Source organism: Camelina sativa, chromosome 20 (genome assembly GCF_030686135.1).
Source record: "Camelina sativa cultivar CO46 ecotype springtype chromosome 20, ASM3068613v1".
NCBI classification, from domain to species: Eukaryota; Viridiplantae; Streptophyta; class Magnoliopsida; order Brassicales; family Brassicaceae; genus Camelina; species Camelina sativa.
The window spans coordinates 2,813,922-2,826,732 of NC_141899.1; the positions used below are offsets into that span (position 1 = coordinate 2,813,922).

The window sequence follows — 12,811 nt, forward strand, 5'->3', positions numbered from 1 at the left end:
ATTTATAATTTGTTGTTAAAAATGCGTTTTAATCGTTTTTTTCTTTTTACCCACGCAAAATCTGTTTTTTATTTGGATAAACATCTGTACTCATCCAAAAAGTTTTATCTTCAAAAAACAGTTGTCGTGGAATCCAGTTTTTTTTCATCTATTCTTTTTTTTTTTTCTTTAGATAATCCAGAAACTTAATGACTTGGATCTAATAAGTGTTGTTGTATTAATCCAAAAAACTTGAAGCCGGATGATCCAACGACTGATGTCGCCGCCAGTTGGTAAAATTTTTTAATAAGGAAAGAAAGAAGAAAAGGAAATGGTAAGATGATGAATCGAATCGAACGGTAGAGATAAAAAAAAAGGTCACACACCGTAACGCTATATCCATGGCTCAAACATCGTAGCTGCTTGCACAATCTCTCTCTCTCTCTCTCTCTCTCTCTCTCTCTCTCTCTCTCTTTTGTCTTCTTTCTTCCTAGCCCCATTCATTTTTTTTATTATTATTTTTCATTTAACCCCAAACTCTCTCTCTCTCTCTCTCTCTTTCCGTTTCTCTCTCTATTGGAGGGAGGGAGTGCCGGAATTATCACCGGAGTTTCTCACAATTACGTTTTTTTTTGCTTCCCACCCGTTGCAAAACTTTGTTATATTTCGTGGAGAGGAAGAGAATTTTGAAATTGAGCAAAACCCTTTTTTTCTCTTTTTTCCGGGGGAATTATAATACAATTCTCTGCTGGTTTTATTATTATGATTGGATAGACAGAAAAAACCAAAAAAAAAAACTAAAATAAAAAAAAAAGGGAAAGGGAAGATAAAAGAGAAGAAGAAGAAGAAGAAGAAGAAGAACTCTTTCTCTTTCTCTTTGTCTTCATCTCTCTGTTCCTTTTTTTGTTCTGTTTTCTTCTTCGGGAACGTGAAAGCCTAGAGATACAACAACAACAAGAAGAAGAAGGTTTTTACACTTTTACGAGATCCGTTTCAGTAACTTCTTTTGTTTGTAGCTGCTCTTTAAGACAATAAGAAGAAGAAAAGCAGAATTGTCTTTGTTCCTTTTTTCATCATCTGGTAAGTTTCTCTAATCCGTTTTTAGGGTTTTTTTTGTTTGTTTTTTGAATTACTCTTTTTTTTTTTGTACCCTTCTTTGCTTCAATTTTGCAACAACAACATAAAAGATCCGAATTTAGGCGAATTGTCTTATTAATAAAACTTTCTTCTAGTCAAAACTATTTCTTTGATTGCTTCAATTTTGCAAAGTGTGTTTTTTTTTTTTTTTTTGTTCTTGTAATTTTTGGGTTTGAATTAGTGCCAGAGTCTAGAAAGCTCCTGTTTTATCCATTTCACTCTTCATCTTTTTGTCTGGCATTGAGAGAGCCCTTGGGGTCCCTTATGTTTTTTTTTCTTAAAATTCTTACATTCTGTTTAGATTTTTCCTCTAGTTTGATTCTAGAGGTAGTTTGATCTTTCTTTCTTATTCTTTGGATTTTTTTTTTGTTGTTGTCAGCTGTGTACAATGCCGTTTGATATATTGGAACCAAGAGGTGTACCAACACCACCTCATTTTCATGAAGACATTCGCATCACTCCTGAGGTTGGTTTAACTCTTCCTTTCTCTCTTATTTGAATTTTTTCTCAAGACATTTGATGTTTTTCTTGTGTAGAAACAATTCGGTTTCATGAAAAACAACAACCTGATGTCTGAAAGTGGTGGGGATAGATGTTCAAATTTACCGACTAGTTCTTGGACATCTGACAGTTATCACCTCTCACAACAATCAAGCTTGTCTGGGGCGCTTCCTTCCTTTATCCCTAATGGAAAGACAACTACAAGTGATACTCACTGGGAAAAGAGTCTATTTTCCAGCTCTCTCTCTGAACTTTTTAGTAGACAATGTAAAAAGCTTCTCATTCTGTTTTCAGTTTTTACAATATACCACACCTATGTTGTTTATTCTGATCTGTGTTTTCAATTTGCTTGTTTTTGCAGTACGGCTACCAAGAAGTGACAAGTTAGCCTTTACTAAGGAAGAACCTTTTGAGTCTTTGGAAGAGATGGAGGCACAGACTATTGGAAATCTTCTTCCAGATGAGGACGATTTTTTTGCAGAAGTGGTTGGTGATGGTGTTCATAATAAGTCCCGTGCCAATGGTGGAGATGATTTGGATGATTTTGACCTTTTCAGCAGTGTTGGTGGCATGGAACTTGATGGAGATGTTTTTAACTCTGCGGGTCAAAGAGACGGAAAGAGAGGCAGCAGCAGTGTTTCCGTTGTTGGTGAACATCCCCGAGGAGAAACTGTTTCCAGAATACTTTTTGTTACGAATATGGATAGCCTCATTGAAGATTACGAGCTCGATGCCCTTTTTGAGGTACGTGAGCAAGACACAATATTAAAATTTTCTGAAGTCTTCTCTTCTCACTGATGATGTATATATGTTTTCAGCAATATGGAAATGTTCGGGCTCTTAATACTGCTGGCAAGAATCGTGGCTTTATCATGGTATCATACTATGATATAAGGTCTGCTCAGAATGCGGCAAGAGCACTCAATGGCAGACTCTTCAGGGGAAGAAAGCTTGATATTCGTTATTCTATCCCAAAGGTGTTGTTAACTGTTCCGAACCCCCTTGTTTCTTTCCGTACTATGTGCATTTTTTTACTTTTACTAGTCATCTGTGCTGCTGTCTTTATATCTTGCTGACTACTCTTTGTTATGATATCAGGAAAATTCCAAAAAAGAGAACTCGAATGAAGGAGCCTTGTGGGTAAATAATCTTGATTCTTCTATATCCAATGAAGAGCTTCACAGAATAGTCGGACCATATGGAGAAATCAGAGAGGTTTGCTTAATGTCCTCCTTTGTTCCTGCTTTGTGTTATTTAACGGTTATGCGACATTGTTATGATTTTGCTATTTTCTGTTGCTTTTAGGTTCGTAGACATGAGAACTCACAAATTTACATAGAGTTCTTTGATGTTCGAGCTGTAGAGGCCACACTTCGAGGACTAAATGGACGTGAGGTCGCTGGGAGGCAGCTTAAACTTTCACCAACCTGTCCAGAGGGTACAAGGTGATTATGATTTTTTCTTCCCGCCTTAGTTTTTCTCTATGGCTGTCTGAAACAGTAAATTTTAACTGTGTTGATGTGTAGGATTCATCATACTTGGGTTTTTTTTTTTCCTTTCAGTTTCTCGCCACAATTCACTGCAGATGATGGTGAGGGGGGTCTACCTAAAATGGCTTTTAATAACCTATCATCAGCACACATGGGTATAATAATAGTGCACACAGTTCATGATGATTTGTTTCTCAATAATTAAACATTCAGGGTCACAACTCATACCTATCCTTTAATATCTCTGTTTCAGGGAGACATTTTCCAGGAATATTAGCTTCGACCTCTATTGATGGTGGATATATGCGAGTTATGCACAATTCTGTTGGGTCACCTGTGAACTCATCATTCATTGAGAGTCATCAGAATCTAGATCCTAATGGTTTGCCACCATCCACAAGAGTCATCTCAGCTAGCAAGCCTGTTGGTCTTCAGGACACTGGAAGCCGTTTTGATAATTCGAAATCGGGGATCCAAAGCATGCCAAATCTACATCCTCATTTTCCGGATTACCTTGACAACTTTGCAAGTGGCAGTCCATATAAATCCTCTACTACATTCTCTGAAATGGTCAGTAATGGCCAAAAAGCAAATGAAGGCTTTATGATGAGCAGTAGTCGTGGAATGGGCGTAGATGGGTTTAACGGAAGTGGTAACTACATGTTCTTCTTATTGCTTTTCTGCTGTGTTACAGTTTGCTTAAGGATGGGTGTAAAACTTGTCATTCTTACAAAAATGGTGTTGGACTTACGTTTTCTCATTTGTAATTTTCTTATTGTAGTCATAGGTTCTCCCATAAATCAAGGATCCCATCGCGCTAACGTCAACCTATGGAGCAACTCTAACACTCAGCAACATAATACCTCAAGTGGTATGATGTGGCCTAACTCACCATCTCACGTCAACGGCATTCCTACTCAGCGGATCCCATCTGTTACTGGATTCTCAAGAGCATCTCCTCTAATGGTGAACATGGCATCATCGCCTGTGCATCACCACATTGGATCTGCCCCAGTAATGAACTCACCTTTTTGGGATAGAAGACAGGGATATGTAGCTGAATCTCCAGAATCTTCTGGATTTCACTTAGGTTCTCATGGTAGCATGGGATTTCCTGGCTCTTCACCCTCACATCCAGTGGAAATTGGTTCTCATAAGGTTTTATCTCATGTTAGTGGCAATCCAAAAAATGCTGTATTACGATCATCGAGACAGATGCCTCACCTCTTTACTGGAAGGAGCCCAATGCTTTCAGGATCTTTTGACTTGCCTAATGAACGGTACAGGAATCTCTCTCACAGAAGAAGCGAATCTAGCTCTAGTAATGCTGAGAAGAAACTGTATGAGCTTGATGTTGATCGCATATTAAGTGGGAAGGACAGCAGGACAACATTAATGATAAAAAACATTCCTAATAAGTAAGTGAACTCACCTTTTCTCTCCTATTATTTACTGTTTTATAACATTCCTAATAAGTGAATTTAGCTGGTTGCTCATTTTATCCTTTTTTTTTTGGGGTTTAGGTATACTTCTAAGATGCTTCTAGCTGCCATTGATGAGTTCTGTAAAGGAACATATGATTTCCTATATTTGCCAATTGACTTCAAGGTACGGTCTCTTACCTTTTTATCTAATGGATTCTAATGCAACCTTGTAGGTTACGGTATTTTTAATGTCAATGTCAATGAACAACCTTCCGTCTATTTTCAGAATAAATGCAATGTGGGATATGCTTTCATCAACCTTACCGAACCTGAAAATATTGTTCCGTTTTATAAGGTATAGCCTTGTCCCGTTTTATGATCAAATTTGTGTTGATGATGTTAAGAGAAAAAAAGCATTGGGTAACAAGTTTAAAACCTTAACAGGCATTCAACGGTAAGAAATGGGAAAAGTTCAACAGCGAGAAGGTGGCATCTCTTGCATATGGTCGGATTCAGGGAAAATCAGCTCTTATTGCCCATTTCCAGAACTCAAGTTTGATGAACGAAGACAAACGTTGCCGGCCTATTCTCTTCCACACCGCTGGTCCAAATGCTGGGGATCAGGTAAGAAGAAAGATCAAAGGTCTTACTCGAGATAGGTTTGTATTAGTCATCGTCAGCCATTTTTATTGAGAGTTTTGCTTCATTTGTAAATGTGCGCAGGAACCATTTCCGATGGGTTCCAACATCCGGTCAAGACCAGGCAAGCCTCGAACAAGTAGTATCGAGAACTACACCAACTTTAGCAGTAGCTCTGATAACCGGGAAGAACCTTTTAATGGGACCGACTCGATGTAACAAATGATGAGGCAGCAGACAGTTTTCATGTCGTAAAGCCAGACTAACCCTTAGGCGTCTTCTATCAGAGGTTAAAAAAAAAAACCCAAAAGATTAACACAAGGTAAAAAAATATATATGTCGTTGACACCCCCACAGCTATGTAAATCCTTGGGGGGTGTGGTAAATTACCTGAGAAAACTCATTTTGCAGAGGAGAAAAGTTTTTTGAACTTGGTCCTTTTAAACTCATTCAGGGTTGTTGCTTCACAAGTTTTGTTGTATCATTAAACCTCCTAGAGAAATCTTGCTGGCTTTTTTCTCTTTTTGTTTCTGTCTTTTTTGTTTTCTTCAAAAATTGTTGGGTTGTGTCCTTTTTACTTGCATACAAATGTAACAACTTAGTACGATTTATTCAGTTTCTTCGCCAGCGTTTTGGGACCATATAATTTATCATTTATGTTAAACCAGGCAACTTGTCCAGTTTTAGCGTTTATTTTACTCTTTTGTTTGGCAACTTTGAAACCCTCTGAGACAGGCAGTTCTGTAAGCCAGGCTGCTATTATTATCTGAATGTCCAATCTACAAAATGGAACGAGTTTAGATTGGGTTTGGTCATTCGAACACAAGTAAGAATCCCCCACATAGTCCGGAAATAAGGACAAGCAGCCATTAAGGGCTTCTAAACTACAACCAAAGCTGAAAGCTGCGTTGCGTTGTGTATATATAAAAAAGGTTGGCTGCTTCAGAATGTTAACTAACATATTATATGAGTAAACTACTATAGTTTATGATAAGTTTTGGTTGGGATGCGGTATTAGTATTTGATATGGATATATTTTAGCCCATAAAAGCCAAATATGGCCCATTTATGGGCGGTGGAGGAGGAACCTGACCTCCTTCTTCAGGTCTTATGTATGTATCCTAGAGAGCAAAATTGGGTTTGGTCCAGCACTCATATATGTAATTTATGATTGGATAACAGAGGATCTCATGACCTACATATATTTTGTTTTATGATTCCTTTGTGATATTTATAGAAAGAAAAAGTTACTAAATTCATATGTTGTTGTTGTACACTGTAATTAAGCTTTTGAAAAAGGTATCTTTTGTAAATTGGTCATTATTATGTAAATTTGTGTCTTATTATTCACGTCTCCCTCCAAAAAAAAGATACCTTCTCTCTTTCTCTCTTTCTCTCTTTTGTTCCCTATTTCAATTTCCAGTCACACCGCATTACACAATAATTTAATGATACAAAATTCTAAAAAAAATATATTCCCATATCACTTACTAGTATTAACAAAATTATCTCATTAAACGTCGGTTTGTAAAAAATCTGATAATATAATAAAACTAGATAATAACAATTTTCAATGTAAGCCAATTAAAAACAACATAGCCCACTGTAGTAAATATACTCACGTGACGTACGCTTTTGTTATCTCACAGTCAATTTAATACTACATCTCTAGTTTTTTTTCGGCAATGTGATAATTATAACATTGTCATTAATTAATCTCTCTCAATAATATTACGAATAAAAGGAATATATAAAAAGGGGAGTCAAGACTCTCAAAGACAGATCGTCGACTTGGAAAACAAAAGTGGGTCCCATCTATTCACTGTCCTATTTTTTTTTTTTTTTTTTCTCTATTTTGTCTTCTCTCTTCGTCTTTCCCCAATCTCCTTCGTTCTTCTTCCTTCTTCTTCTTCGGGGAACGTACTCTCTCGCTAGTGTCTAATGGGAAGCTGTTGGTCTGATGGGTCAAACGGCGGCGGTGGTGGAATGGTTAGTGGTGGTGGTGGTGGGACTACTTCCTCCGCCGCTACTCCTAACGACGCTGTTGACCATTACCTCAAGTCTCGTGGCTACAATGGCCTCTTTTCTCAGATCGAGGTCCGTTTCTTTCCTTTTCTTTCATCAAAGATTTGATTTTTTTTGGGGTTTTTACTAACGTTTTTTTTTTTTCTTTTTGTTTTGCAGCTATCGTTCTCTGCTTCCAATTTACGAGACCGGGATGTGATTTCAAAGGTTCGTTTTTTTTATTCTTTTTAGAAAACGCAATTCTCTGGAATGGATTCGTTTCTTTATTTTGTTAGCTTCTTGAAAAATCCACAACCTTAGTGATTTGATGTATAAAGTGTTAAACTTTATTAGTAATAATACTCTTTGATATTGCAGAGTGATGCAATGGTGGTTGTGTATACTAAAGGAAGAGATGGAACACTTGCTGAATTGTTCCGTACTGAAGTTGTTTTGAATTCTTTGAGCCCTAAATGGATTAAGAATCTTACCATTGGTTATCAGTTCGAGATTGTTCAAACTTTGCTGTAAGTTCAGGCTCTTTCAAAATCTCTGGTTGTATATCTATAATTGAGGAAAAAGGAATAAACTTTTCTTAACAACACCTTTTTGCTGCACAGGTTTCGTGTCTATGATATTGACACTCAGTTTCGAAATTCAAAGGAGGAGGTAACTTCAAATTTTCAGCTTCCCATGTTAATAATGTTACAAGTGTTACATTTTTTATATGATTTGGGAACTTTTCGTTTCAGTTGCTTAAGCTTGACGAGCAGCAATTTCTTGGTGAGGCAACATGTACATTGTCTGAGGTATGCTAACACATCTCTACTGCTTCTTTGGATGTAAAGAAGAATAGGAAACAGACTAGTGTATCGAATTGCTATATATTATTATTGATTAAGATGTTATGTGTACTGGTAAACTATTCAGATTGTCACCAAATCGAATAGGACGGTTGCCTTAGAACTTATGCGTAAAGAAGGTGTTGGTGCGCAGACTCAACCACAAAACAATGGAAAGCTTATTGTCCATGCTGAGGAGTCTCTAGCTTCTAAGACCAATACAGAGCTAGTGTTCAGGGGGTTGAATTTGGAATCAAAGGATACTTTCTCTAAGAGTGTAAGCTAATAATATACTCTTTGACCAATTTAGCAGAATGTTACTTTAGACATATATATAAAGTTGTTGTTGTTCATACTCAGGACCCGTTTTTGGTGATATCTAAGTTTGTGGAGCACGGGGCTCCAATCCCGGTCTCTAAAACCGAAGTCTTAAAGAATGATCTAAATCCACTTTGGAAACCAGTCTCTTTAAGTGTTCAACAAGTGGGGAGTAAGGTAAATCAACCAGAGATGTTTCTTATATCTAGAGTTTTTCTGACCAGGAAGATGTATCAGTTTCTCTTCTGTAATCTTGCAGGACAGCCCACTGGTAATAGAGTGCTTAGACTTCAATGGCAATGGCAATCATGATCTGATCGGGTAACCACAAAATCTTACTTTCTTCCATTCTGTTCTTGGGATATGAAAATGAGTTGCTTGAGCTGAGATAATTCCTATTTCATATTTGGTTTTGCCAGAAAAGTTCAGAAATCTCTTTCAGACTTGGAAAAGCTTCATTTGGCTGGCCAAGGAATCAATTTAGTATTACCTACTGGTGTTGGACATAAACATGAAGACAGGGTATGGACCTTCAACAACAAGAGGTTTTTACACAATTTAAAATGTGAGAGTTCTGAATTTCTGATACCATTTTAACATAATTTCAGGTATTAAAGAGCCAGCTTTTCGTGGACAAGTTTACTGAAACCGTTCAGCACACATTCCTAGAATACTTGGCGTCTGGATTTGAATTGAACTTCATGGTTGCTATTGATTTCACAGGTAAAAAAATGATCTGAATAGTGCAGAGTTTCTCTAATACATGTCCTTTTAACTAATAATCCAAACTGTCCCATCTTCCATCAGCTTCAAATGGAAATCCGCGTCTCCCAGATTCTTTGCATTACATCGATCCTACAGGGCGGTTAAATGCTTACCAGAGGGTAAGGACTTGATCCTTTCAAGTTTCTTTGCAGAAGCTGGTGACTGTGTGTGATCTTTCTTTCTTCTTATTCAGGCAATAGTTGAAGTTGGAGAAGTGTTACAGTTCTATGACTCTGACAAACGCTTTCCCGCGTGGGGTTTTGGAGCTCGTCCAATCGACATCCCGGTCTCACATTGCTTTAACCTCAACGGAAGCAGTACTTATTGCGAGGTCTTGCAACAAATCTTACTCGCATTGAACTAAACAACTTTGTATCAAATTTTCTCCACTTAATCTGTTTTTGGTTTGTTTGTTTCTTCAGGTAGATGGGATTCAAGGTATAATGAATGCCTACAACGGTGCTCTCTTCAACGTGTCTTTTGCAGGGCCTACTCTATTTGGTCCTGTGATCAACGCTGCTGCAACAATCGCAAGCGACTCACTCTCTCAAAGTGCAAAGAAATATTACGTCTTGTTGATAATCACAGTGAGTTTATATATATAAGACATGTGGTTTTTTTCTATGATTTTTGTGTGTTTTTGGTTTATAACATACAATGTCACGTTTTTTTATAGGATGGAGTAATAACAGATCTTCAAGAAACGAGAGACTCGATTGTCAGTGCATCGGATCTCCCATTATCAATCCTCATTGTTGGAGTTGGAGGAGCTGACTATAAAGAAATGGAGGTTCTTAAACAAAAAAAAAATACATTATGCTTGATATCATTAGAGAATCTTGAGATAGATTATTCTTACAAGGTTATGTGTTGATTGTTGTTGTTGTGTAGGTACTAGATGGAGATAAAGGAGAGAAATTAGAGAGCTCGACCGGTCGCATAGCATCGCGTGATATTGTCCAGTTTGTTGCATTACGAGACATACAATGTGAGTCTTCCTTTTGTGTTTCTTGATTTGTTCTTGCTTCACAGTATTTTTTTTTGTCTCTGATCATTGTGGGGTTGTTGTTGTTGTTGTTGTGTGTAGATGGAGAGGTGTCAGTGGTAGAAGCGCTACTAGCTGAATTGCCAACACAATTTTTGACGTATATGAGAAACCGTAACATCACACCCACCTCCACCAACACCTCTTCTTCTTCTTTTTGATCCCAACTCACTCTCAACACTGTACATACATCATCATTCACAGCTCTAAACGGTGTCGTTTTCTGTTTTTTTCTTTTTCTTTTTTTGGTTTCTCTTTGTCTCTGGAATTTTTCCATTTTCCAGTATTATTCCACGGTCAAAATTCATATATCTCATCATCACACTTGATTTGTTGCCAAAAAAACTTAACATTATTTTTATTAATATCATTTGCCAAATTTACAAGTTGGTTTGGGCGTATTCATATGTTACTGTTTCAACGGTCAACATATTTAGCTGTTGACTTTCTTTCTTCTTTTAGTTAGGATTTAGGTAGACTTTTACTAAGCTTGACCGTTGATTTTACTCTTTACCGTACTTCTCGCTGCTGACACAAATAACATTACAAAAACTGTTGTAAACACTATTTTTTTTATTTATGAAAATGTTAACATACAAACTTATGTTTAAAACTATAAAATAATTGTTCACTATACGTATTCATGTTAATATAGTATTGGAATTGTCATAAAATTGAAGGTAAATGTAAACGTAAAGTAAAAAAAGAATTGTCAAGTCGTGTATATGCAAAGACTAGAAGGATAATCAAACTTAAGCTATATGTGACGACGTCGTCATCGAACTCAATTTCCCTGCATGCTTGGCAATTAAAATAACCACCCGAAAATGTTGTTTATTTGTATTCGTTCTCTTTTTAGTCAACAAAACTGCAAATACCTACTACCCATGTGTATATCCTGTTTTTTTTTTTTTCCATCGTGTACGTATATCCTGTTTTTGAAGTTCCCTTTTCAGTCAAATTTCAAATTCGTTGACATGTTGTTAGACAATACTCTCTACCTTTTTTTCCATTTGATTGACTTTCTTACTAAAAATATTCACTTTGTTTTGTCGTAATCTTAGCTATAAAAATGTCATTCTTGTATAATCTAGTCGAAGAAAATTTAGTGACCAAATGTCGTCCCTTCACAACATATCATCTTACGTTTCTTTGTTCACGATGTCATACGTGACATATATATATGTTTGTTTCCATTTATTTGTTCTTAATAAATTTAAGTGTTACATAATTTTTTATATATAACAAATACAATACCAAAAAAAAATAGCGTGTTGCTGAGAAAAGATTACAAATTAAAAAAAATGTGAGTCACGTGCAACGAAACATGACTAAAAAAAGACAATAGTTAGTTCTTTCGATTGGAACTCTCTTATTTAAGTTCCTCTCCTACTTCCCGTAATAAATAAATAAATGCTTTCACCTCTTATTTAAGTCACAATTCCTCTCCTACTTCCAGGAATTGTGACTTGTCAAGGACCCCATCATACAAAGTGATTTTGTGAACAATATATCCTTAAATAGTTTGTTAATATCAAAATGGTTCGTTTTAGATGTTGTTATGAACATTGTAAACTTTCTACATCGACAACCACTATTTTTAATCGTTCATTACAAAAAAAAAAAAATTTTGACAGTATTAATCTAACCCGTTTACATATAATTTTTGGATGACTTTTGAAATTTACTCCTAGGTTTGATGAACTCACGAATTGTGATAATCTGCTTTCTTTCTAAAACTTGAATCTTGGACTTAGTGTAGGCATGTAAAAACGTTTTGTCCATCACTGGATCAAAACCTAACCACATTTAATGGTGAAGTATAAACTGACCTATTGCCAGCTATATAGATGAAATTATAAAACATCTTCGAATAGCACAATTCACACGTTTTCACTTGAGTTAGTGATCAGTGTGTACACATTTCTCGAACATAACTTTTGTTTTTTCAATCTCTATCCAAATCTTTTTTAGGAAAAAAAAATAAAGACCCCACACACGTACGTGAACACCTTTTTTATATATATAGCTCACTACATCTATTTTCCTTTTTTGTTAAAATATATCACAACATGTACACCATATGGAAAATAATTTGATTATTTTCTTAATTATTCCTTCTGCTTTTTCAGAGAATGTCGGTTTATAGTTATACACGAAGAATATGTATGTTTTGTTTCTTTGTATGTATTTTAAATTAAACTCTCAAAAAGAATATAATTTGATTTTTACTCTTCTTCGATTCCATGCATGTGTTCTTGAAAATAAACAATTAAACAGAATATATATACATGCATGCTCCTTCTTTAAACTTTTTTCTCCCTTTTTGTCATTTTTGATCTTTATATAGCGTTCATATTAATTTACATGCATTCTTCTATTAGAGCTTTTCTGTTAATCTTTATTGATATACATTTCTTAACATGTTCAGATTCACACGTACGCATTTCTTTCAGTAAGCGAATCGAAAAGCTTTTTCACGCGTCTCTACAGTTTTATCGAGTACAGTGATATATAAGTGCATGATTTTTCAGTTTCTTAATAATTATAATAGCTAGAAAAATGTATATATATAAAAGAATATGCAAAACTTCAGCTTGACGTTAAATTTTTGTTGTTTGTCTTATGTTCACACAGACGAAAAATGCTATAAAACCTTCAGAAATT

At 35.8% G+C, this 12,811-nt stretch overlaps 2 protein-coding genes across 2 annotated transcripts; both read left to right on the forward strand.

Annotated features, from left to right (window-relative positions):
• On the forward strand, positions 1–5,797 carry LOC104768932 (protein MEI2-like 4). Its single transcript, XM_010493031.2, has 14 exons — positions 1–1,059; positions 1,496–1,582; positions 1,653–1,884; positions 1,979–2,361; positions 2,436–2,594; positions 2,716–2,832; positions 2,923–3,062; positions 3,180–3,262; positions 3,361–3,759; positions 3,889–4,525; positions 4,631–4,715; positions 4,818–4,886; positions 4,976–5,155; positions 5,255–5,797. The coding sequence occupies exons 2-14, from the start codon at positions 1,505–1,507 to the stop codon at positions 5,387–5,389; spliced, it is 2,697 nt and encodes an 898-aa protein (XP_010491333.2). The 5' UTR covers positions 1–1,059; positions 1,496–1,504; the 3' UTR covers positions 5,390–5,797.
• Positions 5,798–6,876: 1,079 nt separating this feature from the next.
• On the forward strand, positions 6,877–10,530 carry LOC104768934 (protein BONZAI 2). The gene is made up of 16 exons (XM_010493032.3): positions 6,877–7,267; positions 7,355–7,402; positions 7,553–7,701; positions 7,795–7,843; positions 7,927–7,983; positions 8,105–8,293; positions 8,377–8,511; positions 8,594–8,655; positions 8,754–8,856; positions 8,943–9,057; positions 9,142–9,218; positions 9,293–9,430; positions 9,522–9,686; positions 9,776–9,889; positions 9,991–10,087; positions 10,187–10,530. The coding sequence occupies exons 1-16, from the start codon at positions 7,112–7,114 to the stop codon at positions 10,303–10,305; spliced, it is 1,773 nt and encodes a 590-aa protein (XP_010491334.1). The 5' UTR covers positions 6,877–7,111; the 3' UTR covers positions 10,306–10,530.
• Positions 10,531–12,811: the final 2,281 nt, after the last annotated feature.

Bases quoted from the DNA above. Each gene is read 5' to 3' on its own strand.
- LOC104768934 (XM_010493032.3), top strand. From the start codon at position 7,112: ATGGGAAGCTGTTGGTCTGATGGGTCAAACGGCGGCGGTGGTGGAATG. The intron at 7,268-7,354 runs GTCCGTTTCTTT...TTTGTTTTGCAG, and splicing joins GCCTCTTTTCTCAGATCGAG to CTATCGTTCTCTGCTTCCAA. The intron at 10,088-10,186 runs GTGAGTCTTCCT...TGTTGTGTGTAG, and splicing joins TGCATTACGAGACATACAAT to ATGGAGAGGTGTCAGTGGTA.
- LOC104768932 (XM_010493031.2), top strand. From the start codon at position 1,505: ATGCCGTTTGATATATTGGAACCAAGAGGTGTACCAACACCACCTCAT. The intron at 3,263-3,360 runs GTATAATAATAG...TCTCTGTTTCAG, and splicing joins CCTATCATCAGCACACATGG to GGAGACATTTTCCAGGAATA. The intron at 5,156-5,254 runs GTAAGAAGAAAG...AAATGTGCGCAG, and splicing joins GTCCAAATGCTGGGGATCAG to GAACCATTTCCGATGGGTTC.